Here is a 25,138-nt window from a genome sequence, read left to right on the forward strand (position 1 = left end):
TAATGTACAGCACCGGCCGTTCCCCCCTCTCTATCTCCTGAGACAGGACTGCACCCAGCCCCCTGTCCGACATGTCTGTCTGCAACACCAAAGGGAGAGAAAAATCAGGAGAGTGTAACAACGGCCCACCACATAGAGCAGCCTTCACCTGGGTAAAGGCCTGCTGACACGGCTCTGTCCACTGGACCATCTCTGGTGCCTCCTTTTTAGTAAGATCAGTCAACGGGCAGGTGAGGTCTGAATAATTAGGTACAAACTGTCTATAATATCCCGCCAGCCCCAGGAACTGTCTTACCTCCTTTTTGGTCTTGGGACGTGGACAGGTCGCAACAGCGGCTGTCTTGTCAATTTGGGGATGCACATGTCCATGCCCCAAGTGGAAGCCCAGATACCTTACTTCCACACGCCCAATCGCACACTTCTTCGGGTTGGCCGTAAATCCAGACACTCTCAGCGATCTCAAGACAGCCCTCAGATGCTGCATATGGCACTGCCAATCATTACTAAATATAATGATATCATCTAAGTAGGCAGCCGCATATGCAGCATGGGGCCGCAGAATCTTATCCATGAGCCGGTGGCCGGTGCCCCGAACAGCCCGAACGGAAGGGTAACAAATTGGTGTAATCCAAACGCCATTGTGTCTTTTCTTTGGATAATGGAGACAAGGGGATCTGCAAATATCTCTTTGTTAAGTCCAATGTCGAATAAAAACGAGCCGTGCTGAGCCGATCAAGCAATTCGTCAACCCGCGGCATTGGATACGCGTCAAATTTCGACACAGCATTCACCTTGCGGTAATCCACACAGAAACGGACTGAGCCATCTGTTTTCGGAACTAAAACTATCGGGCTCGCCCAGTTACTGTTGGATTCTTCTATTACTCCCATCTCAAGCATCGCGCCTAATTCAGCCTGAACTACCTTTTTCTTGTGCTCAGGCAAGCGATACGGTCGGCTGCGAACTACCACGCCCGGCTCAGTCTCAATATGGTGCTGAATCAGGTTAGTATGGCCCGTTAGGGGCGAAAACACGTCCGCAAATTCTGCCTGTAGTCTCGTTAAATCAGTGAGCTGGGACAGCGAGAGGTGATCTCCACCTGGGGCCAGGGCGAGGGATTGTGTTTTGACATTTGCCTCTGGCCCAAGATCCTCCTCTCCACTAATCACCGTTGCCAACATCACTGATTCTGCCTCATTCCATTTTTTTAGGAGATTGAGGTGATTTATTTGACGTGCCCCATTCCTATCCGACCATATTACCTCATAATCGAGGTCTCCGACTTGCCTTGCGAACTCAAACAGTCCCTGCCACTTTGCCAGTAACTTGGAGCTTGACGTTGGGAGTAATACAAGTTCTTTCTCTCCCAGTGCAAATTTGCGTAATTTAATTCCCTTGTTATACAGCCTCTGTCTGTCCTGAGCTTGTAACAAATTCTCCATCGATAGCCGCCCCAAAGTGTGGAGTTTTGTTCTCAAGTCCAGCACATACTGAATTTCATTCTTACTTTGAGATGGACCCTCCTCCCCAGTTTCTCTCAGGACATCTAGCACCCCTCGGGCCTGACGTCCGTAGAGAAGCTCGAAGGGGGAAAACCCTGTGGAGGCTTGCGGGACTTCTCGCACAGCGAACAACAAGGGCTCTAACCACTTATCCCAATTCTTGGCGTCTTCTTGAACGAATTTACAAATCATTGACTTAAGCATGCGATTAAAGCATTCGACCAGGCCGTCGGTCTGTGGGTGATAGACGCTGGTCCGAATCGATTTAATGCCCAATAATTCATAAAATTCACATAAAGTACATGACATAAACGCCGTGCCTTGATCGGTGAGGATTTCTTTCGGAACCCCCACCCGGGAGATTAAACGAAACAGCGCGTCTGCAACACTCTTAGCTGAAATGTTTGCGGAGTGCCACTGCCTCAGGATATCGTGTTGCATAATCGACTATGTTTAAAACAAAATGATGTCCCCTTGCAGTTCGCTCTAATGGCCCGATGAGGTCCATAACAATTCTCTCGAAGGGACAAGACGCGCACCACCTGCACACATTCTCGTGAATGCCCGGCCAAAAAAAAAGGGTCATGAGGCGATTCAGTGTTGCTGCCTATCCCAAGTGGCCTGCCATTGGATTAGAATGAGCCGCTTGGAAAAGCATTTCCCTGCAGCTCCTTGGAATTAACAACTGGGTTGTATCTTCTTTTGTCCGAGCGTCTTGGGTCACCCGATACAACCAATCTTTTAAAATGGCAAAATACGGATAGGTGAGCGAGTGGGCAGGATGGAGAGGCTGGCCGTCGATGGTACGGACCTGTTGGAAAGCATGCTTTAATGTCTCATCCCCTTTCCGTGCCTTATTCCCCCAAGAGGCATCCGTGCATAAAGACCCCAATAAAACCGTAAATGCGGGCCAATCCGTTCCCAGAATTATCGGATGCCAGAGGTGCGGATTAACCGCCACCTCAACGCTATGCTTTTGTCCCCGGAATTGGATAATGACTGGCACTACGGGATACTCCACCACATCCCCATGCATGCACCGCACCTTAACCACGTGGCTTGTATCCAATGTCCCCGGTTGAATCAGGCTTTGATGAATCGAGGTTTGGTTACATCCTGAATCCACCAAAGCCGGATAAGTACCCCCCTTGATACTCACAGGTATTTGGTATCCGCCTGCCTGACCGGGGGCAGCCTGTGGGACATCCGGGACCCGGATCATCATCCCCACCTCCATCACTGGACATCTGTCCATGAAATGCTCCGGGTCCCCACAATGCCAACAGGCCGGCCCAGACCTCCCCGCCGCCCCAGTGGCAGGGAGTGGGTTGAATGATTGGTGTGGAGAGAGCGGAGAAACAGAAGTGCTGTCCCCTCTGGCAGCCATTAGTCCCGCCCCCCTGGACGGGGCTCTTGGACTCGCGAAGTGTCCCTGGTCAGTCCCGTCCTGCCCCGTCCCCGGTTGGGCCATCGCGAAGGGCCGACCGGAGTCCTCCAAGTCCAGGGACCGGAAGCACTGACTTTGTTGTTCGGGGCTCCGGCCGACCCGCTGGATGATGGCCATCTTCAGGTCGTCGAAGACCAATAGGTTTGATACCAGAAGCTGTTGTGCGGCCACTTGGGACTCGCCCGAGAGCAGGGGAATAAGGCGCACTGGCCATTGGTTGCGGGGCCACCCGCACATTTCAGCTGACTTCTCGAATAACTCCAAGAATGCTTCAGGGTCATCTTGCGGTCCCATCTTGTGTAGGGGCAAGTGAGCAGGGACTGCGGGCGGTCCGGTGGCTTCGGCACGAATCTCCCGGTCAATCCAGTTCCGGAAACTCTCGCGGTCCTCCTGCTGGGCTTGCAGAATGGCATGGAACCACCTCTCCTGGTCAGTTCTTAAGTCCAGCAGGGCCTGATGTTGTTCTTGATGCAGGGCCGCGAGGGATAAGATGCCTTCCACAAATGGCGTGGAGGACGGGTTTTGCATGGCGGCGGCACTCCTTCTTCCTTCCCGGGTTTCGGCACCAGTGTAGAGAGTTTGTGGGTGGAAAGGAAGAGGACAAGGGGTCGGCGTGACTGCTGACGATCTTTATTTAATAAACACACTCTTTCTAAAGCTCACGGTGTCTCCTACACCAACATAAACATGCTATCGTAATCACTTCCGGGTTACTTCTTCCGGGTCTCTCTCCCCTACTCCTGTTTCTCCTGGCATTATATACTCTCTCCACGCCAATTACTGAAACAAGACACAGGTGTTGATTATTTCCGTCCAAACCACTCACTCACCATTCGTCTCCTGATTCTCTCTCCCGCTGCAGACTTAGCTAAACCACGCCCCCACCTTCTCTTATAGATTCACATAAAACATCAAAATAATCGTGTCCAATGAAGTTCCAAAAACTTTTATAAAAGTCTGCTGGCAGTCCATCTAATCCAGGGGATCGTCCTGAATTAAGTTGTCGCACAGCAGCAGTAACTTCCTCAAATGTTATACCAGCATCCAGGACAGTTTTAGAACCAGACTCAAGAAGACCAAGAACAAGAAGAATCATACACACACAATCACCATTTACACAGTTCTCTGCAGCATAAAGGCTTGAATAAAAATCCACAGCATTGTTTTCTCATTTCTACAGTCTTAGACGTTATCCTCCCATCAGGGAGTTTAAGACATGGCATTTGTTTTTGTTGAGCCGCCTTATATTCCAGATTAAAGAAGAAAGAAGTTGGTGCATCCATTTCTGCCAATGACATGAAACGGGATCTTATCAAGGCTCCTTTAACTTCTCATTTAAGACTAGACTAAGCTCTCTCTTTTTTGTTTGCAAATCATTGTACAGTATAGAATTGTGTGCATTAACCAACTGCAATTCCATTAAATTCATTTGCTTTTCAAGTGTTTCAATCACATTCTTTATTCTACTACTACAGTTGGCTGTATACTGCTGACAGAATTTTTTTATTTGAGTCTTGCCTACATCCCACCATTGTTTCAAGTTTTCAAAAGAAACCTTTTCTTTTTTCCAAACATCCCAAAAGAAAACAAAATTGTCACAACTGCAGCAATTTTACATTAAAATGCCAGTACACAGATTTTCTACAATGCCAGTAAACCGCATCGAAATTTGCGTTACTCTCAGACCCCCGGTGGCATACCGATAACACTAACCGGATAAGCCTAAAAATCTAGATCAAATATAAATATAAGATAAACTTGTAAAAAAGACATAAAAGAAAAAATAAAATAAAATAAGGTTAAATAAAAGCACGCAAGGCACATGGCATATAGAGTGCAAACCAGTGAACAAACAGTTTCTAGGTGCATTTGACATGTTCATTGTCATAATAATTAAATGATGATCAGAAAAACCCACAGGACAAATGCAACACTCAATTACTCTACTGTTAAAAGATTTTGACACATAGAATCTATCTAGTCGGGCAGCACTTACTCGATTATTAAAAGCCTTAATCCATGTATACTGTCTATCATTGGGGTGTTTAATTCTCCACATATCTAATAGCTGGAATTATTTTATAAGTTTTGACAATGCACTTGAGGACTGTGTATAAGGTTCTTCAGTATTACGATCTATAGTAAAATTTATAGTGCAGTTCCAGTCTCCACCAATGACAACACATGCTTCACTGGAACACTTTTTAAGACTCTCATTAAGTATATTTTAAAAATTTAGGCATTCCTGTCCGACTGTTGGTGCATAAATATTTATAAGAAAAACAAGCATTCCTTGAATTTGAGCTTTAACTATACAAACGACCCTTCACTTGTTCCTCTGTACTTATAATATCAACCCTTATGATTGAAGAGAAAAATATTCCCACCCCCCTGCTTAAATTTGTTCCATGACTAAGTATTTTATTTCCTCTCCACCACAAATTACACTCAACTTCATTCATTAAATCACTGTGAGTTTCTTGGAGAAAGACAATATCAAGCTTTTTTTGTTCAATTGTTTCATAGACTATAGCCCGCTTTACACTATCCCTCCCACCATTAATATTTAAAGAGCCAATCCTCAAAACCTCCATACACAAAATTAAGATTGGAAATAAAGAGTGAATCATGATAGAAAAGCGAAGAAAGGACACCGTGTAATACATGATTTTAGATTTTTGATTTGCTCTTTCTCCTATTCATTGCTTTACCTTTTCTTATAGTGGTAAGATGCTTTTTCAGCCGAAAACGCTTCTTCTCACTAAGTTCCTCAACTCCAACAGATAAAACATCACAGATTAAACAAATTTGTCTACATCAGAGAAGAAGTAATTTATGTCAATTTGTCTAACATACGTTTCATCCAGAAAACTATTGATTTGTTCCAGACTATACAAGGAATCTTTATTGAGACCTCCTGAGAAAAACTGCCTGAGACGCATTTAATGTAAATCCATGTGAACTACCATCATTTTCACACATAGAAACTTGTGACTCATTATCATCAGATTGCTCCTCCTCCATATCCTCATTATTCAAGATACCTACATACGATTTTTCTTCATTTGCACTTTCCAATTGTTTAGTACAACTAGTACTGGCTACTTCATCAGTATTAACATCAGAAACTAAATCAGTCACGCTACTCTTTGGGCCTACATTGGCTACCTCAGCATCATTTATAGTATCAACAGCCAGTAACGCAGCATCTGAATTAATATCACTCACCTCAACGAGTGGAACAGGCTCCTCTTGGGCCGCATCAATGCTATTATTTGCGAGCCCATCCTCTAATCCTGCCGCATTCTCCGCACCTGTATTCTTGTGTGGACACGTAAGGCGCTTGTGCCTGATGTCCCCGCACTCAAAACATCTTATGCTGCCAGTAGTTGCATAGACCATATATAACCTTCCCTCATGTTTCACACGGAAATTAATATCCAATGTATTCTCAGGTGATTCTAGCACCATGTAAACGTACCGTCTGAAAGACGCAACATGTTTCAGAGCTGGATGTTTACATCCAAGCGCAACAGTTTTAAAGGGACTTACAACTTTTCCAAAGCACGCTAACTCACGTTGCAAAACGTCATTGGATACGAAAGGGGGGATATTTGAAACTGTTACTTTCGTTGTTAATGTATACAATGGTGAGAGTTGCACAAAAGCATCTTTAACAGTAAGGCCAGTTACTACTAGCCGATTAACTAAATTTTGTTCCTTCAAGAAAACAACAACAGCCTGATTAATTTGTGATGCCGATACAATATTCTCATGACCAATCTGATCCCCAACTGCAATTAACACATCCTCCACTGTGGCATTACCCTCAGGAACGCACCTGAAACCATTACGGAGGGATAATGGTGGCGTCTCATCAAGAGACGCCATTCTTCCACACAATTACCAATATACAACTATTTTACAATTTACCTTCTAAACCATGTATTTTCTGGAAAGAAAAGAAAAAGTAAATATGAAAAAAGCAAGATTTAGAAACTCTCACCACTCACACAGCAGCTCTCACCACAACCACCACCACTCTTACCGACTCCCAGCATGCAACAGAGAGAGAGAGAGAGAGAGAGAGAGAGAGAGAGAGAGAGAGAGAGAGAGAGAGAGTGAATTGACTCGCTACATTTAAGCAATATTCTTTGTTGTATTTTCCTGTCAAAATAACGGTGTTCCTATGGAAGTCTTCAGCTTTCAAGAACTGCCGGGTTTTCCGGTAGTGGGTGGTGTTAATGCGCAAACGACAATCTTATTGGCTGACGCTCACCTATTATTGTCCCTGTTTTGATTTCAGCAAATCAGTTCGAGCGAACGCACAAAACCTGAATCCAGCAGCTCATTAATCTTTAGTGATCCTTAGTGCGTTTTATAGTTCTTGTTATTAGAATTCGTATTATTATTATTATTCTATCAGTATTTTATTTTTTTTTTTTCCATTTTTTATTTTGGTCAGAAACATTGAATGACAGAAAAAACAGCCACCTCTCAAGTTAAAATGTTCAGTTAAAATGATTAATATGCATTCAAACATGGTTATCAAAATTTACTTCTAATTACTTAAGTTATATTAAATAATACTTGATTATTATAAAGCTTGACTGACTGATGTTAAACGTGTATTTAAAAAAACTGTGCCATTTTACAAATATATATATATATATATATGACCAACTTTCCATTGCAACTTGTAACAAAGAATTTCCCAGTGTGGTTCAATAAAGTAATTCTGAGTCTGATTCTGATATTTAACCAGACAGTGTTTCTAATGCTAATTGGTTTTTTTTTTTTTTTTAGTTTTTTATTAATCTATTAATCAGTTATAATTTATAAATCTTTTTTATTAATCTTCTACATCCATGCACCACTTTTATTATGCAATAAGAATCTACTTTTTATGTCTTTATTTTAATACATGATTTTATTTAAAAAAGGAGCTTTACACACAACCTTATCAGAGCTAATGATAATGACCTGTATTGTTATACATTTATGTAGTCTTGATTTGGGTGTGTACAGTGGTTTTACATTTAAAAGGGTTGTAAATCTAGTTCAAGTAAATATTAGCACGCCATAGTCAACTTTTATCAGGTAATTTCACAACAACAAAAATGTGGCTAGTAAAAATGCTGTGTGGCTAGTGGAACTTTGGAAAACCACTACCCACATTAGGTAGTGAGCAAAAAAGTTAATGTCAAGCCCTGTGTGTCTATCTATATCTATATATATATATATATATATATATATATATATATATAAATATATATATATATATACTGTATATAAGGATTTCTAAATAATATAATATAATAATATGATATATATTATTCTGATTGCATGGATTGGCCAGTCAGAATGAAGTATTTGATGCTGCATAATAAATATTTGAAATAGCCATATAAGTGATTTCAACCACTTATTTCATAGTTTCAACCCCATTCATACCTCATAAGATGACAAGATGTTCTCAACATTATTTTTTACATTTCTGAATTGATTAAACAGGAATATTTTAATTAATTTCTGAATCAGGTCAGGCTTTTTGTTATGAGCACGCAGGGTGCAGCTCACTTAAAGGTATTATAACCACTCTGCATCCTCTGAGTAAGTTCCTCAGTCAACACATCAGATCATGCGATGATCACAGGATCCTCATACTGCGATCCTCACAGTGTGAATAATACGTGAGCTCATTATGAATTTAATTTTGAGAAGGTTGTAAGGAGGCAGTTTAAATATCGTTCACCAGGAATAAGATCATCTACATCTTGGATAAGATTCCTAAAAGTTTTGCACCTACAACACACATACATTGATGCAGAAATGCTTGTACTGTATATTTTACATGTCTAGAGTATATAGAGACATCAACTCATTATTCCTTTTTTTAATTTCTCTACATAAATGATTTTGCAAGGTATTTTTTTTTTTTTTTTTGGCATGTTTGCCTTTATTATGATAGGATAGTTTAGGTCCTCGAGCCAGGATTTGAACTCATGACGACCGCAGCACACAGCACTGTATGTTGGTGCGCTGTCCAAACGGCTATCAGTGACAACAAGAATTTAAAGGTTTTAATAACATAATTTATCAATGGATTAATGAACAGGTCAGCAAACTTCAGCTGTGCGTCTTGCATCATCAGCCCAGAACTAAAACTCGATTCAGTTTGGTTACTTTCTATGAATGAACAGGCTTAAAGAACAATTCATTCAGGGATCGAACATCACTATAGTGATTTATATTAGTTACACAGCAATTCGAAAGTGGAATTGCTGTTGTGTTCTGGAGCAATGGTGAGTGGTTTCTTTATTTGCTATTCAAATACACTGATTTGACATTATAATGCCAATATGCACTGTGGCCTGGCCCCATGGTTGCAAATTAGCCAGGAACACGTGTTAGCCAGGTAACCTTACGTGTGAACCAGTCATATTGCCAGCTCAGCCAGGAACACACTACGACTGTATAAGACTGATTATGAATGTAATTTGATACTTACAACTCACACCCAAACGCATCAGAGCCAGTTAGCCTTCGTTCAGTCGGTGTTTACAGTCAGCATTTAAAATCATAAGTGTGTTCAGTTCAGTCTTACAATGTTTTAGCTAGTCGTTAAGTGTGTCCCTGGCTTTAGGTTGCATATCACTATTTATGATTTGTTATACTTCCCAAATCAGGTCATTACTAGACTACATTAATAACTCAGGATCATGTGTTTCAGGATGTGTCAAGTCTTTCCAAGGGGACAAAGAAATCGAAGTTAAGAACCGAAAAGGAGTCACCAAAACAACACCGGAAGCATAATGTATCTGTTAAATTGAAATGTTTGTCAAATGCCAACACCAAACTGAAAATAAATCAAAATAAACAAGGAAACCGAATTGTAGAAATATTTTGAAGGAAATAAAAGATTAAATTCTACATGTTTGTGATATTACTGACCAATATTAGAGAACTTTTAGATCACAGTTAACAGAATGTGTCAGGGATTTGGATTTTTGGCCAGCTGTGTTTTTCCTTTTTGTGTGTCTGTGCTTGTGTGTTTGTGAGTCTGTGTATCCCAGGGCATGGCTATGCACTCCATTCTGTGGCTGATTGCTGAATGTGAATCACCTGCTGCCAATCAACTCATCTGCCTCCAGTTTTTATGCTAAAGTTTCCCGGTGTCTGTGGACCAGTTTTTGGGTCATGTGTTTTTTTGGAGTTCTAATTGTTTCTCCTGTGCTTTAGACCTCACTCCACCTGCATTCTGCCTGCCACACCCGTTCAACAAACTATTCTCTCTGCTCTACCAACATGTTTGGCCTGTTTGGTTTCAAACTCACCTCACCCAACAATCACATTTTGACCACAGTATGAGCGCACAGCGAGTGTGCAGTGACCTCACATTGACCACAGTATGAGTATCTAATTGTTGACTGGGTCCAATGAGTTCAATTCCTGTGTGATACCTGGTCCATAATGAACGAAGAATTGAAAGTATGGGATTTCTAGAATACTCGAATATCTAAATTAATATATAATCAATATCTGTGATCAGCTTTTAATTAGAAATATTGCCTAAATTTAATGATCACTTGGTGTCAAATTGAACACGGAGCTAGACTAAAATTTAAACTAAATCCTGATAAATTCAAAAGCGCAAGTAAAAGACAGAATACGCATTAAACCTTCGACCAGGCCGCTGGTGGGTGGATTCTTACAACATCGGCAGTCCTATTTAAAAATATTCATTAAACTTCCCTAAATAAATCAATATCTCAGTCAATATATTTTCTGTGATGATATTTTCGCCAACCGTTCATCTCAACCCACGAGTGACAACAGAATATCTGTAACTCAGTACCAGTACGAATGTGAATCAGCTTCAAGAGCCTGAACACTACTGTTTATGTAGAAACACGTCATGTGATCGACTGTGAGCCAGCAGGGTCACATGACACACACCAGCCAATAGGATTGTGTGTGACCCCATTACAGATCAGATGAAGAGTCTGAAAACATTGACAAGGTATACTATATGAAATCCTTTATTCGGTCACAATAGACTGCTTACATTTTTGTGGGTCTCAGTTCATAGGAGTGAAGGAGAATGAGAGTGTGGATGAGGAGACAAAGAAGATGTTAAAGAAGAAAAATGTAGAAATACAAATATAAATCAGAAAAGCAGAGGTGAAATTTATAATCTGGGGGGAAAAAATCAACCAATTGTGGCAAGAAAGGTGGGCTTGAGAGGGGAAGAGAGACATCTTTATGATATCTATGAAGCTTTACTTTTGAATATGAAGGTTCATGTCTATAGCGCTGACTGATTTCAAATTGTCATTTTGTCCACTCCTGAAATGGGTCAACATCACTGATAAAAAAATACAAATACATTTTTTTAATAAAAAAAAAAAAATAAAAAAAGAAAGAAAGAAAAGAAAATACAAATATGTCCAATAATATCTAATAATAAGAATTCAAAAAAATATATATAATAAACAAAAATCTCTCTCTCTCTCTCTCTCTCTCTCTCTCTATATATATATATATATATATATATATATAAACATAGTGTACATATATAGATTCAATTCAATTCAATATTGCTTTATTGGCATGAATGTAAATGATACAATATTGCCAAAGCTTAGTGTAAAAAAAAAAATACCCCACTTAAAAAAATAAATAAAATAATAATTAAATGAACATCACATTAATGGAACTGCATATTATAACATCTTAGAATATTAAACTGTAACAAATTATAATGTGTGAACATTTGATACCACAGTCTTTAACTTACATAGAAACACACAAACACACTAAGGATCACTGTGGTGCACAATAGGGTCAGACAAACTGAGGTCTCACACACACACACACACACACACACACACACATGTTCACCTGCTGTCTCTCAGGCTGTGGCATGTCCACACGTATCTCGCAGCCAGTGCTGCTGTGTGTCCCTCTCCTAATAGTATCTTTATTTGTTCTGTTTCACTAATGGCTGTAAAGTTCTTTATTAAGTTGGTGAATTTGTTGAAGTATAGGTTTCTTATGGATATGTATTTCTGACAGTGAAGGAGGAAGAGCGTCTCTGTCTCGATCTCTCCTGTCTGACAGTGAGCACACACTCTCTGCTCTCTGGGTAACCAGCTCTTTCTGTGTCTGCCCGTCTCGATGGCTAGACTGTGCTCACTGAGCCTGTACTTGCTCAGGATCCGTCTCTGCTTCGTGTCTCTGACACTCTGGAGATAATCTTCACATTCATAATCTGATTTTAGAGTTCGATCGAATTGTAATTTACTTTGTGTTTTAGTTTCTTGATCCCAATGTTCCAGATATGTTTTTTTAGATTGTTTGATAATTTGATTTATTTAGATGTTTGGGTGAGAAGCAGTGCTGGTCTGAAACTGGTTAGTGTTAGTAGAGTTAGTCAGGTTAGTAAGTCTCAGAACTAGCTGAATGAGTGGACTCTTTTCAGGGTTCAGTTCTTGGGTTTGTAGAGCTTTAAAATGTAGCTATTCTGTGGGACTTGATTTAAGATGCATCCAGAATTTGAGGGATCTTTTATGCATATTGATAATCAATGGGAATATATATATCATTTGCTCCTTTTATGTTAAAGGGTTAAACACACCCAAAGGTGATCAGAAGCTCCACCCTCTTACAACACTAAACAGGAGGGGACTGACTTGTATTTCTTCTCTTTGACAAAACCAACAAAGAAACAGCCATCAGTGAACAACGAAGTGATTTTGAAGAGACTTGTTTCTTGACAAACAGCAGATCTTTGTGATTCCCGTGGTTTTTCATTTTTGCAAGTCATTCAGAAGGTGAAAGTAAAGTTAAGGTTGCTGGAGCTCAAACAGTGAAAATGGCTTCATCAGCCGAATATGACTATAATTGTCCCGTGTGCTTTGAAATCTTCAAGACTCCTGTTCTTTTATCATGTAGTCACAGTGTCTGTAAGGAGTGTCTTCAACAGTTCTGGAGAACCAAGAAAACTCAGGAGTGTCCTGTCTGCAGGAGAAGATCCTCAGATGATCTTCCTTCAGTAAATCTGGCGTTACAAAACTTGTGTGAGTCGTTCCTGAAGGAGAGAAATGAGAGACGTTCATCAGATTCTGAGGAGATCTGCAGTTTACACGGTGAGAAACTCAAACTCTTCTGTCTGGAGGACAAACAGCCTGCGTGCGTCGTGTGCAGAGATTCACAGAAAGACGACAATCACAAATTCAGACCAATCAGTGAAGTGGTTACATCATATAAGGTAGGTATAGCTGTTTCAGAGAGCTATATTTTATTCAACGTAATGAAATATACTCTGATGTGAAAACGTATTTGCCCCATACTAGTTTCTTCTGTTTTTCTGTACACTAAATAGTGTCATACTAAAGTGTACTTACTGGGTAAGACCTTTTAACCAGTTTCATGCTGTTAAAAAGTTTGATTTAAGTGTATTTTGTATTTACTCAGATTGCTTTGTGTTAGGTTTTAATTTCTGAATCAATTTAGTGTAAGATACACACACACACACACACACACACAAATGAGAGCAAATATTATTTCACAGCACTATATGAACACTGTATTTTTTTCTCTTCAGTGTAATCTGCTGTTTTATATATTTTTCTCCAGGAGGAGCTCAATACAGCACTGAAGTCCTTGGAGGAGAAACTTAAAAAGACAGAAAACACAGAAGAAGTGTTTGAGAAAACACTTCAACACATCAAGGTGAGGAAACAGAATCAAGAGTCGTTTTCAGTACAGGTGAAGGATCATTATTATTTTTGTAAATGACGAGCAGCAATCTGCTTCTGGATCTGTTAAATGTCGGTGTCTGAGTTTCTCTTGGATCTGAATGATGTGATGTGTTGATGTGTGTTGATTGAGATGATTGAAGTGAATGTGGTTTGATTTCAGTCTCAAGCTGAGCACACGGAGCGTCAGATTAAACAGCAGTTTGAGAAGCTTCATCAGTTTCTCAGAGATGAAGAAGAAGCTACAATCACTGCACTGAGGGAGGAAGAGGAGCAGAAGAAGCAGATGATGAAGGAGAAGCTGGAGGAGATGAACAGACACATCTCAGCTCTTTCACACACAATCAAAGACACGGAGGAGATGATGAAAGCCAATGACGTCTGCTTTATGAAGGTCTGATTTCAGATCATCCATTGATTGATTGATTGATGATTGATTGATTGAGTTCTTGATGATCAATGGTGTGTTTGTTCTGCAGGAGTTTCCAATCACGATGGAAAGGTGAGTGATCTGCTGGTGTCTCTGCTATCTCTGCTTCTGATCCAAACCCACTGCAGTTCTGATCCTGAATGTTCTTCCAGAGTCCAGATCTCATCACAGCCGGATCCACAGATGCCTTCTGGAGCTTTGATTCATGTGCCACGATACTTGGGCAACCTGCCCTTCAGAGTCTGGAAGAAGATGCAGGACATCGTCCAAAACAGTGAGTCTGGAGAAGATCTGTGCCATTACAGATACACTGGAAGTGACGCATGAGGGAGTATTTACAGATTACAGCATTATGTGTGAATAACCAGATGAGCTGCTACACCAAAATGAGCCGCAAACAAGAGAACAACAACTTTGCTCCACATGATGTTTACAGTTACAATGATACAGCAGATCTCTTGATTGATTATCAAATCTAAAATTTCTCAAGTACATATTTACTGTAACAACACTGAGAATAGAGCTGCATGATTCTGGATGAACTGAGAATCATGACTTTTTTTATCTTAAATAGAGGTCACAATTCCGGACAAAACAAAACAATTTGTGACAAAATATGAATTGCTGCAATCTATTTAAAAGTGTTTAATTAATTTGAAAGAATTATTAAACATTTTAATATCTAATATGTATATATATTTTATATACCAATTTTTAATATTAAAAGTATTCATGACTCTCTCATGAATTCTTGATTCATTACTGGATGAATCAGCGTTTTTGAGCGAATCTCTTGAATGAATGATTTAATGACAAATACATTTTTTAACAGTCACTTGTCGCCAACAATGAAATCAACACAAATGTTATTTGAAGTGCCAGTTACTTTCAAAACGTGATTTGCTCTATTTTGATCGCTATCATAGACATCAGTGATTATATCTGAACTATAAACTATAAACGTTTATCCCAGTATTTCTGTGATAATATAAATGATTGTAAGATAGAAATAATACTTTGCGGTTAAAATGACTGTTTGTGAAGCTGTTTCTCACCTAAACATGATAACTGATCTCTCTGTGTCAGTAAACAGATTTTGATGTTCCAGTATGATTTTTTTTTTTTAAAGGTTTAATAATCACGGGCGAATCGTTGTCATTTAGAAATGAAACTGCGTGGGTGTTTGAATTGAGATCACGATATTTTAACGATTAATCGTGCAGCTCTATCTGACTGTGATCAGAGGAAAATTTCTGATGTGTTTGATCAGCAGAAAAAGTGTCATAATTCATATTCATCTGTGTATGGTTCACTCTTGATCATTATGTAAACACAGGCTCTGTTGGTGCCCTAGGCGATATTTTAGATTTCCACCCAATGACCCCCCACTAAAAAAAATCTGAAAATGATTTTTCTAAACTTTACTATACTATAACATAGCATGACATAACATATACAGATATAGAATAACATAAAAGTTAATCATAACATAGCATGACATAACATAAATACTGATAAGTATTAACATAAATAAGTAGTAAATAAATTGTGATAACAAATAAATGGAGATGTTGAAACACCTTGTAGGTAGGCTATTTTATGAGTGAATCTGTTAAAATCGCTTATTGAAGAGACCATGAGCTACTCCCACAACTATACCTACAGTGACAAGTACTAATTACAACAAAGGGAAAATTGAGCAATATGAAATGCCTAAAATAGTCTAACAGACAACAAAGGCAACAAAATAAAGGTTACATTTTGTAATTTATTTGTAAATGTTAGCCAGGTCAGTAGCTAGTCAATTAGCATACCCATACCTTTCATTTCAATTTTGTGCATGCAGTGGAAAATTACATACTTAAACTTAATTATTTAATTTTATGAATGCTATATTATATTCCTAGTCATGGTCTTTTTTCAAAAGACAGTAAGACACTTTTTGGTGAATTAAAAGCAAGCAGTAATGTAACTGAAATTTAAAACAACATTACAGAAGCTTAAATTTATTTAAAAGAAAATAAAGTAAAATTAAATAAGCAGTTAACTCAAGCAAAAACATTCAACATTTTCAAAAAATTTTTTTTCAAAGTAATTTACTAAAAAGCCTATTTTAAAATACTATATAAACTTTTTTTTTTTTTACTTTAAGAGCACATAAATGGCAAAACTATTTTAACGCCATGCATAATTAATACGTAATGATAATGTATTATAATTACATCATGATGCAGAAAGTGTTAAAATTAGTCCAACATGACGTTGTCAAATCTATGATTTTTCATTGATTTCAAATTTAATTTATTCTAACTTCATTTTAATCAGTTCGATGATTGATCAGTAGCCTACTAAAATTATGTAAACTGTCAGAAATTATTTTGCTTAATATATGGGTGTAGGAGCACATGATGGTCACAAGAGAGTTCACTTCCGACCAAAAAAAAAAACTTTTCTGCGGCGCCCCCAGTCATTTTGCGCCCCAGGCAACTTCCTGTGTTGCATATGCCATGGGCCAGCCCTGTATTAACATCAGAATAACAGCATCTGTTGATTGTGTCTCATCAGCTCCTGTGATTCTGGATCCAAACACGGCTCATCCAGATCTCGCTGTGTCTGATGATCTGACCACTGTGAGCTGGAGCAAGACCAATCACCTGCTTCCTGAGAATCCAGAGAGATTCGACGGGTTTCTCTGTGTTCTGGGTTCAGAGGGCTTTAACTCAGGAACACACTGCTGGGATGTGGAGGTTAAAGAGAGTCGATGGTGGATTGCTGGAGTGACTACACTATCAAACCAGAGGAAGGAATATGATTTCTTTAACACTGATGTCTGGAGTGTGAGGCAGGGAATGATTGAGCCCTTTGGTTTTCTTGTTAAACAGGATGTTGAGCGTGTGAGAGTTGATCTGGACTATGACAGAGGAACGGTGTCTTTCTCTGATCCTGTAACTAACACACATCTACACACATTCACAACCACCTTCACTGACACACTCTTTCCTTTCTTCAGTAGTGACTCTCTGAGGATCTTACCATTCAATCAGTAAACGTTACACCTGTAGTTCTGGATCAACCTGCTTTAATTTTTTACACATATTTCCAATATTTAATCCATATCATCATTTCTCAATATTTGTTCATCATGAGACTAAACGAATATTTCAGTTATAGAGGTTAAATGGTCATTTATTCATTGATGTATATGGATGTAAAAGTCCTTTTTAATCCACATCAGTTTGAAATGAAAAATAAATATTATAGAAATACTTGATTAAAGCTGTTTACAAATCTGATTCTCAGAACAAATGCTCAGTGTCTCTGGGACTCAGTAAAAACTATTTTTTTATAATTCCTTGAACCCTTTTTTTTTACATTAAATATGTAATTATATGATTTCAGTAATGAAAGGTTAAATGTTTGGTCATGATAATTAGGGTTTAGGTCATATATATTTATTGGTCTAAAAGTGAGGGAACCCTGGGTTTTGTTTATGTTTCCCAATAAATGAATAAATGATTGTAATTGACTCGCTTGTTTAAATCAGTCTCAGCTTCTGTCAGCAGTGGAAGCGTCAGTGCAGCTTTATACTGACTTTTACTGAAACTGTGCAAATGACAGTCGAAATAATGAGAAACAATCCGACCAAAAAGGATTTGCTCAGCCTTCAAATGTTTCTCAGGAAGATTATTTATTTATTAATCTGAAAAAGGTTTCATTAGTGTCAAATACTAAAATAAATACATATTCTATGGAAATGCACTTTAACAATTCAGTTGATAATCTAAATTATAGGCCTACTATGAATTATATACAGGCCTATTTTTTTTTTTAATTTAAGAGATTTAATAATAGAATTAAAAGTCATATGATGCTATGGCTATGAAGCTATGATGAATAATGAACAAGTCTGAAATGTGCTTTTAATTTATGGAATTATTAAATAACTGCATGAATTATAATTCATTTAAAAAATTACAGCAGCCTTCTGTTTCAGTTCCGAGGGATTCATCTTACCTCAAAGCGACTAACTTAACTTTTCACTGAATCACGAATATGTGTGTGTCTCAGTACCAGTAACAATGTGTGAATCACCCGACAAAACGGTGCAAAATGTTTTTAAACGGAATCGGTGGTGTTTTGAACACTGTTCTGATGAGGCAAGAGTTGCATCTATGGCAGCTGAGAAGGCCATTCTTTGTGTTCTTTTTGAAGACTATTCGGAGCCTGATGAAATCAGTATAAACACGTGTTTAAAATACACTCGATGTTACAGTCACTGCCCTTGCACTCCAGAATAAAAGAGAACATCCCAATCCAGTGAAGGGATTTGTGGAAACTGTGCTTCCTAATTACTGTGATCCAACATTTGCAAACATTTCAGGTGAAGAATAATCCACTTCTTACCTCCGAGACTGTGTTATGATCTATATGACCTTATTAATTTAATTGTGAGTATTAGGCTTATCATTATTGCTGGTCACTGTTGTTGTACTATGATGTTGTAATATGTACCATTATATAATCAGAGGAGTATAAAAGAGTTTATGAAAGTGTCACTCTAATATACAATAGCAAAATATATATGTATAATATTTTTATGTTACATTAATAAGTATCTAGCACACCTTTCTAAGGAAAGGATATAGATTAGAAGACATTGCAATTACTAAATAATATTTAGACAGACTTAAAGAAGTTCCAGAACTATACTTGTGCTCTTATTATTTTAGTTATTTTGCCTTCAATGTAAAGAAACGTGCTTACAATATACTTGCTCTCGTTAATTTATTTTTTTATGTTAATTACATTATATACATGCTGCTGCTGATTGGCTGACATTTTTGACACCCACCAAACAAGAGAAAACGCATCTCAAACCCCGGTGCACACCGTTTCCAGGAAACACGTCGTTCAAACCGGAAACCGTAGCAAAACCGTGCGCACCGGTTTGAGTGTGAGCTTGCCCCAGCTCTTCTGTTTATGTAGCAGCATATCACGTGATCAACAGCAGTGGGGTCACATGACACTCGCCAGCCAATAGGATTGCAGGAGTGGGGCACCTTCAGACATCAGAGGAAGAGCTCTCAAACTCGTTATGTTTCGCTTTATTGCTTGTTTTGTGTGTTTTTATCGAATCCAGATTTCCGGTTCCTGAAGCTCGGTGTGTTCAGAAGCAGCTGCAGGTGAGACCGCGTCTCTTTCAGCTCAAATCTGCGTCAAACCCGCGGCTGTGAAGCTCAGTTAGCAGCACTACACACACAGCGCTGTTTATTTCCTCCTGACTGCTTCACTGTGTGTGGTTCAGTCTCAGGTTCAGACACTCGCTCGTGCACGGGTCCGGTGGCTGCTCTTCAGCATGAATCACGTCCTCGTGTGGTTTGTTTACTGCTTCTCCCGCAGTTCTGTAAATAAATGAATAAGGCGACTTACAACCTAAAATAAACGTTACATTAAGCGATATAGTGATATATTAGAGATTAATATTCACTAATACACGTGTTTAAAATAAATCATAATTATATTATTATTTGTAAATAAATTATTATACATATTATTAATACATGACTCCATTTGTTGTATTGCTTTATATACTACACTTTCCTTGAGCAATATATAATAATATATGTAACATAATAATGTATGTGTGTGTGTGTATATATATGTATATATATATATATATATATATATATATATATATATATATATATATATATATAGATAGATAGATAATATATTATTCTGATGGCATGGACTGGCCAATCAGAGTCAAGTATTTGATGCTGTATAATAAAAATTTGAAATATTAGCCGTATAAGTGGTTTCAGCCACTTGTTTCATAGTTTCAACCACATTCATCACATTATTTTCACATTTCTGAATTGAGTAGACTGGGATATTTTAATTAATTTCTGAATCAAGTCATTTAAGCCTCCTGTGTGTTGAAAAATAATTTTGTCTTGCTTGTCTAATTGACCCTCATTGGTTTCCATGCAAAAATAAATTGAATGGAGAAAAAAAAAGGTTTCTATGTAAAATGAATTATTGGCTGTAAGTCTGACCTGCACTAACAGCTGGCCGTCAGCGCCGCAGGTCTGTGCAGTGAATTCAGTGTTTTCTCCAGCAGGCTGGTGTAATTGTATTTAAGTCATTCTGTATGTGTTTAAACTCTGGCTGTGGTGCATGTTGTCTGAATTGTAAAGCACACTGTTGCATGTGATACAGGACAGACAGCAGCACATGACCGACTGACCGCCAGCAGCTGAGAGAAAACTCCTGTGTCTCAGTGGACCTTACTCATGTCTTCATTTAGTGCTATAACGCCTTCTCATGTCCAGCATTACTGCGCCTCTCAGAGTAACGCTAGCTTGATTTGTGTCCAGTGTAGTACAGCTAGACCTAGTGCTGATTATGAGTATATGTTTCTGTTGTTGCAGTATAATGATAATGTAGTTTTTATTTTTACAAAAACAGAAATGAAAGCATTAAAGTTTTATCAGTTGTTTGATATTTGAATATAATGTAGTTTTTATTTTCACAAAAATGTGAAAACACTTTTAAAAAATTATATTGGTTATTGAATGTTTAAACATAATGTAGTCTTTATTAAAAACACATAAAATAGTTTAAAAAAAATCATTATTTGATGTTTAAGCATAATTTTCACAGAAAACAGACATAAAAAAATGATATCAGTTATTTGATGTAAAAACATAATGTAGTTTTTATTTTCACAGAATAAAACTGAAATAAAACACTTTTTAAAATTATATCAGTTTTTAGATGTTTAAAGCATAATTTAATTTTTATTTTCACACACACACACAAAAAAAAACAAACAAAAATTATATTGGGTTTTGGAAGTTTAAACATAATGTATGTATTGTCATAAAAATAAATAACCTAAAATAAAACCATTAAAAATAAAATTAGTTTTTGGAAGTTTAAACATAATGTATGTATTGTCATAAAATGCAAAAATAAAACCATTAAATTTGTACCAATTATTAAATGTTTAAACATAATGTAGTTGATTTAACAAAAAAAAAAAAAAAAGGTTATATACTGGTTATATTTCTGCTTTTTGTGTAAAACCTACATAATCATTATACTGCATATAGAAACATACATGATGAATAATAATAACTGAGATGTAATGTGCTATATGTGTAATATTTCTGTAACACATCTCACTTCAGCATGAATAACTGTAAATAGTTTAATAATATATGCAGACAACACATTACAATATTAAGTCTCTGTTGAATAGATCTTATTTTGATTATTCTAGAATGTTGGGATAATATTTCTAATTTAGGGATTTATTTCTTTTTCTCCTAGGTATTGAATGATGAATTATTTGAGGCAGTAAAGGTAAGTGAAACCTACTACTTCTTCTTTTTTTAAATAGTCAAATTTCTGAATCAGTTTTTTTATTAAACAAAAATACTGTTTTACAGAAATGAAACTTGGCTACAGTTTGTTCAAATAGTGTTTTATAAACCCCTCTCCACCTGTTCGTACTACATTTGGCCTTTGGTACCATTCTAAGAGCCACATATGTGTGTTTATTCAAGTATATCAAATATTAACACTGTTACAGGTGTTTACTAAAATAAATAATATACACTACCAGTCAAAAGTTTGGAATAATTAATTTTTTTTTTCTTCAATATTTTTGAATATTTTTGAAAGACGCTCTTCTGCTTACCAAGGCTGCATTTATTTGATCAAACCAGTAAAAACTGTAATATTTCTTGAAATTTAATATAACTATTTTCTATTTGAAAATGTTAAAATGTAATTTATTGCTGTTCCGTGATGCATTTGATTTTTCAGGATTCTTTGATGAATAGAAGGTTCAAAGAACAGCATTTATTTGAAATAGAAATCTTGTGTAATATTATAAATGTCTTTACATTCACTTTTGATTAATATAATGCATCCTTGATTAATATATATATATATATTTTTTTTTTTGAAGACTGGAGTAATGATGCTGCATCACAGAAATAAATTACATTTTAACAGATATTCACTTAGACAACATTTCTTTTAAATTACAATAATTTTTCACAATTTTACAGTTTTTACTACAGTATATTATTGATCAAATCAATGCAGCGTCAGTGAGCAGAAAGACTCCTTTTAGCAACATCTAAATGACACCTAACTTTTGACCGATAGTGTAAATAAACTTTACATTTTATTGGAGAATCATGACTTATTTGAGTCTTAAAAATGCCGCTGAACTTCAGTTCACAGGACGAGGAACACAAACAGCATGTCATCTAAATCATCTCTTCTTAAAGTCATTCTCCTGGGCGACGGTGGAGTGGGAAAGAGCTCGCTCATGAACCGCTACGTCACTAACCGGTTCGACGCCCATCTCTTTCACACCATCGGCGTGGAGTTCCTCAATAAAGACCTGGAGGTGGACGGCCGCACGGTCACGCTGCAGATCTGGGACACGGCGGGTCAGGAGCGATTCCGCAGCCTGCGGACGCCCTTCTACCGCGGCTCCGACTGCTGCCTGCTGACCTTCAGCGTGGACGACAGCCAGAGCTTCCACAACCTCAACAACTGGAGGAAAGAGTTCATCTTCTACGCCGACGTCAAGGAGCCCGACAGCTTCCCGTTCGTGCTTCTGGGCAACAAGGTGGACGTGACGGAGAGGCAGGTGACCAGCGAGGAAGCTCAAGAGTGGTGCAGGGAAAGCGGAGGATACCCGTACTTCGAAACCAGCGCTAAAGACGCCACTAACGTCGCGGTCGCGTTCGAGGAAGCCGTCAGAAGAGTTCTGGCTTTGGAGGATCGACACGAGCATTTGATTCCAACAGACACCGTCAACCTGCATAGAAAGCCTCGCAGCAGCACAGCATGCTGTTAACAGACCAGAACGACCTCCATTAGCTATTTAATGGTCCTTGAGTGAAGCGTCTGCGTTATATTTGAACATGCACTCATATGCACTTACTCGTAAACACTGGGTTGCTTTCATTGGGTGGTGTTCTGAATTTAAATGATTCTGTGCATTCAGATGTCTTTTATATATAAATCTGTCCTGATTTGAGCAGGTTATTGCATAGATAGACTGATATCATTTTGTCTTGCATGGCGGTCAAATAGTGAAGAGCAAATGCAATAAATGCACTGCAAAAACTGCCTTGTTTTCCATTAAAAATATCTAAATGTCCTTAAAACAAAAGGAGTTTACTTGAGGAGCACAGCTGTGTAAGACAACAGCACTTTTTTTTTCCACCTAACATATATTGAATTTATTCATCTTAGCTCATAGGCAAATCATCTTGAGTAAAAAACATCTTATTTTAAAATGCACTATGTGAAAACAAGTCTGTCACGTGCTGTTTGATTCTTAAGTAAATGCTTCTTGTTTTGTTTTTACTGGAAAACAAGATTTGAAAATGCTGATTTTTCTTGCACTGTGCGTTTCATGTGATTTTCTTTTCCTGTAACTATGATTAACTTATGCAGGACAGGCGTTCATACGCTGTGTGATCATTTCTAATATATATTAACATAATTGTGTAGCGTGCCAAATATATACACAGTACTTGTACTAAAAATATGGATGAGGTGAAGTGTCTAAGCACGCACTTTGAAAAGAAGCACTAAAATCTCAATATTGTACATTGTTAAATCGATATTAAAGAAGTATTGAACAGTACTTGATGAAATTGTTTATTACTGGAAAAAACAGTATTGTACAAAAGCAGCATGCGATTGATCACAGGTAACAGTTGTTGCATTTGAAATGTTTAGTGTGTCATTTATGCTGCATTCCTGTTTGATGATGGTTTTTTTTTTTACACACTTTAGAAATAATATGTAATCACACTTCATTTGTTGTACAGTAGCAGGTAAGAATGTGAATATAAGCCAGTAACGATGAGTATAAACAACTGAAACTTTAACAGCACACCTGTGGATTTATGCATGACAACAAATACATGTACATTTAGTAAAATGAATTAACTGAGCAGATGCTTCTTCCCAAGAAACTGCACTTTCCTGTCAAAGGCTGTGGAGCGAATCGGCGCGTTGGCTTCATAGAAGGGATTCATTGCAAACTGCGTAAAAACACAAAAATGTTTCAAAACAAATGCGATGCATTTATGTGACACTGAAATAACACTTACCTTGATGTACAGATCATAAACATCATTAAAGAAGTTCTTGATTCCGTCCTCTTGCCGAACATCATGGAGCATAATAAATCTCATATGTATGCAAGAGAGTTAAGGAACAATACATTTGTATTTAATCATTTAGCAGATGCCTTTATCAAAATGAGGACAAAGCAAGCAATAAAAAACAAAAAAAGAAAAAAAATATAAAACAAAAAGAATAAAAAGAACAGAGAAGCTAGTGACATAGCAAGTTATTATTATATAATAATAAAAAAAAATAATAAAAAAAAATACAAAAAAAGATAACATAAGCTATTTTTATACACACTTAACATCAACAAATACAAAAAAAATCAAATACATGCAATAGATCTGTTAATTATGGATGATTCTTCAACTTGAAACTTATTTAAATCATTTTTTATTTATTTTATTATTATTATTATTATTATTATTATTATCATTATTGTAATTATTTTGATCTGTGCTAAATATTTATCAGCCTTAGAAATAAAAATCTGATGGCACTACCTGGGATACTTTGTCATATAAGATTGCAAATAAATATAAAATTAATTGAAAATATGATTTAAAGTTTTTATAAAAACAACGCAAAGAATTTTTCAGATTTTCAGCACTTTATACAGTTAAAAAAAAAACTTCTATACAGAAAATCAGAGTTATTATCGTTAACTAAAACCGTTACTTGAAATAATAACAATTCACCATTTATATATATATATATATATATATATATATATATATATATATATATATATATATATAATATTAAAATCTACATTTAAATTCATATTATCATCAAATATACTAAAATATTATATATATTA

General features: G+C 37.2%; 3 protein-coding genes across 3 annotated transcripts in view; 2 read left to right on the top strand and 1 right to left on the bottom strand.

The window, feature by feature from the left end:
• Positions 1 to 12,625: 12,625 nt before the first annotated feature.
• On the top strand, positions 12,626 to 17,728 carry LOC109096935 (nuclear factor 7, brain-like). The gene is made up of 6 exons (XM_042731924.1): positions 12,626 to 13,222; positions 13,591 to 13,686; positions 13,876 to 14,106; positions 14,192 to 14,214; positions 14,295 to 14,416; positions 16,708 to 17,728. Exons 1-6 carry the CDS (start codon positions 12,827 to 12,829, stop codon positions 17,187 to 17,189), a joined length of 1,350 nt encoding a protein of 449 aa, XP_042587858.1. The 5' UTR covers positions 12,626 to 12,826; the 3' UTR covers positions 17,190 to 17,728.
• Positions 17,729 to 19,137: 1,409 nt separating this feature from the next.
• Positions 19,138 to 23,827, top strand: rab9a (RAB9A, member RAS oncogene family). The gene is made up of 3 exons (XM_019110625.2): positions 19,138 to 19,325; positions 21,481 to 21,513; positions 22,398 to 23,827. The coding sequence occupies exon 3, from the start codon at positions 22,424 to 22,426 to the stop codon at positions 23,027 to 23,029; it is 606 nt and encodes a 201-aa protein (XP_018966170.1). The 5' UTR covers positions 19,138 to 19,325; positions 21,481 to 21,513; positions 22,398 to 22,423; the 3' UTR covers positions 23,030 to 23,827.
• trappc2 (trafficking protein particle complex subunit 2) overlaps positions 23,443 to 25,138 on the bottom strand; it is a 2,419-nt gene continuing 723 nt past the window's right edge. The window contains exons 4-5 of the mRNA XM_019110626.2: positions 24,300 to 24,385; positions 23,443 to 24,230 (exon numbers count right to left, since the gene is read on the bottom strand). Coding sequence (XP_018966171.1) covers positions 24,132 to 24,230; positions 24,300 to 24,385 — 185 coding nt within the window. The 3' untranslated portion in view covers positions 23,443 to 24,131. The remainder of the gene's footprint in view (positions 24,231 to 24,299; positions 24,386 to 25,138) is intronic.

The sequence above is a fragment of the Cyprinus carpio genome, chromosome B9, assembly GCF_018340385.1.
Source record: "Cyprinus carpio isolate SPL01 chromosome B9, ASM1834038v1, whole genome shotgun sequence".
Lineage (NCBI taxonomy): Eukaryota > Metazoa > Chordata > Actinopteri > Cypriniformes > Cyprinidae > Cyprinus > Cyprinus carpio.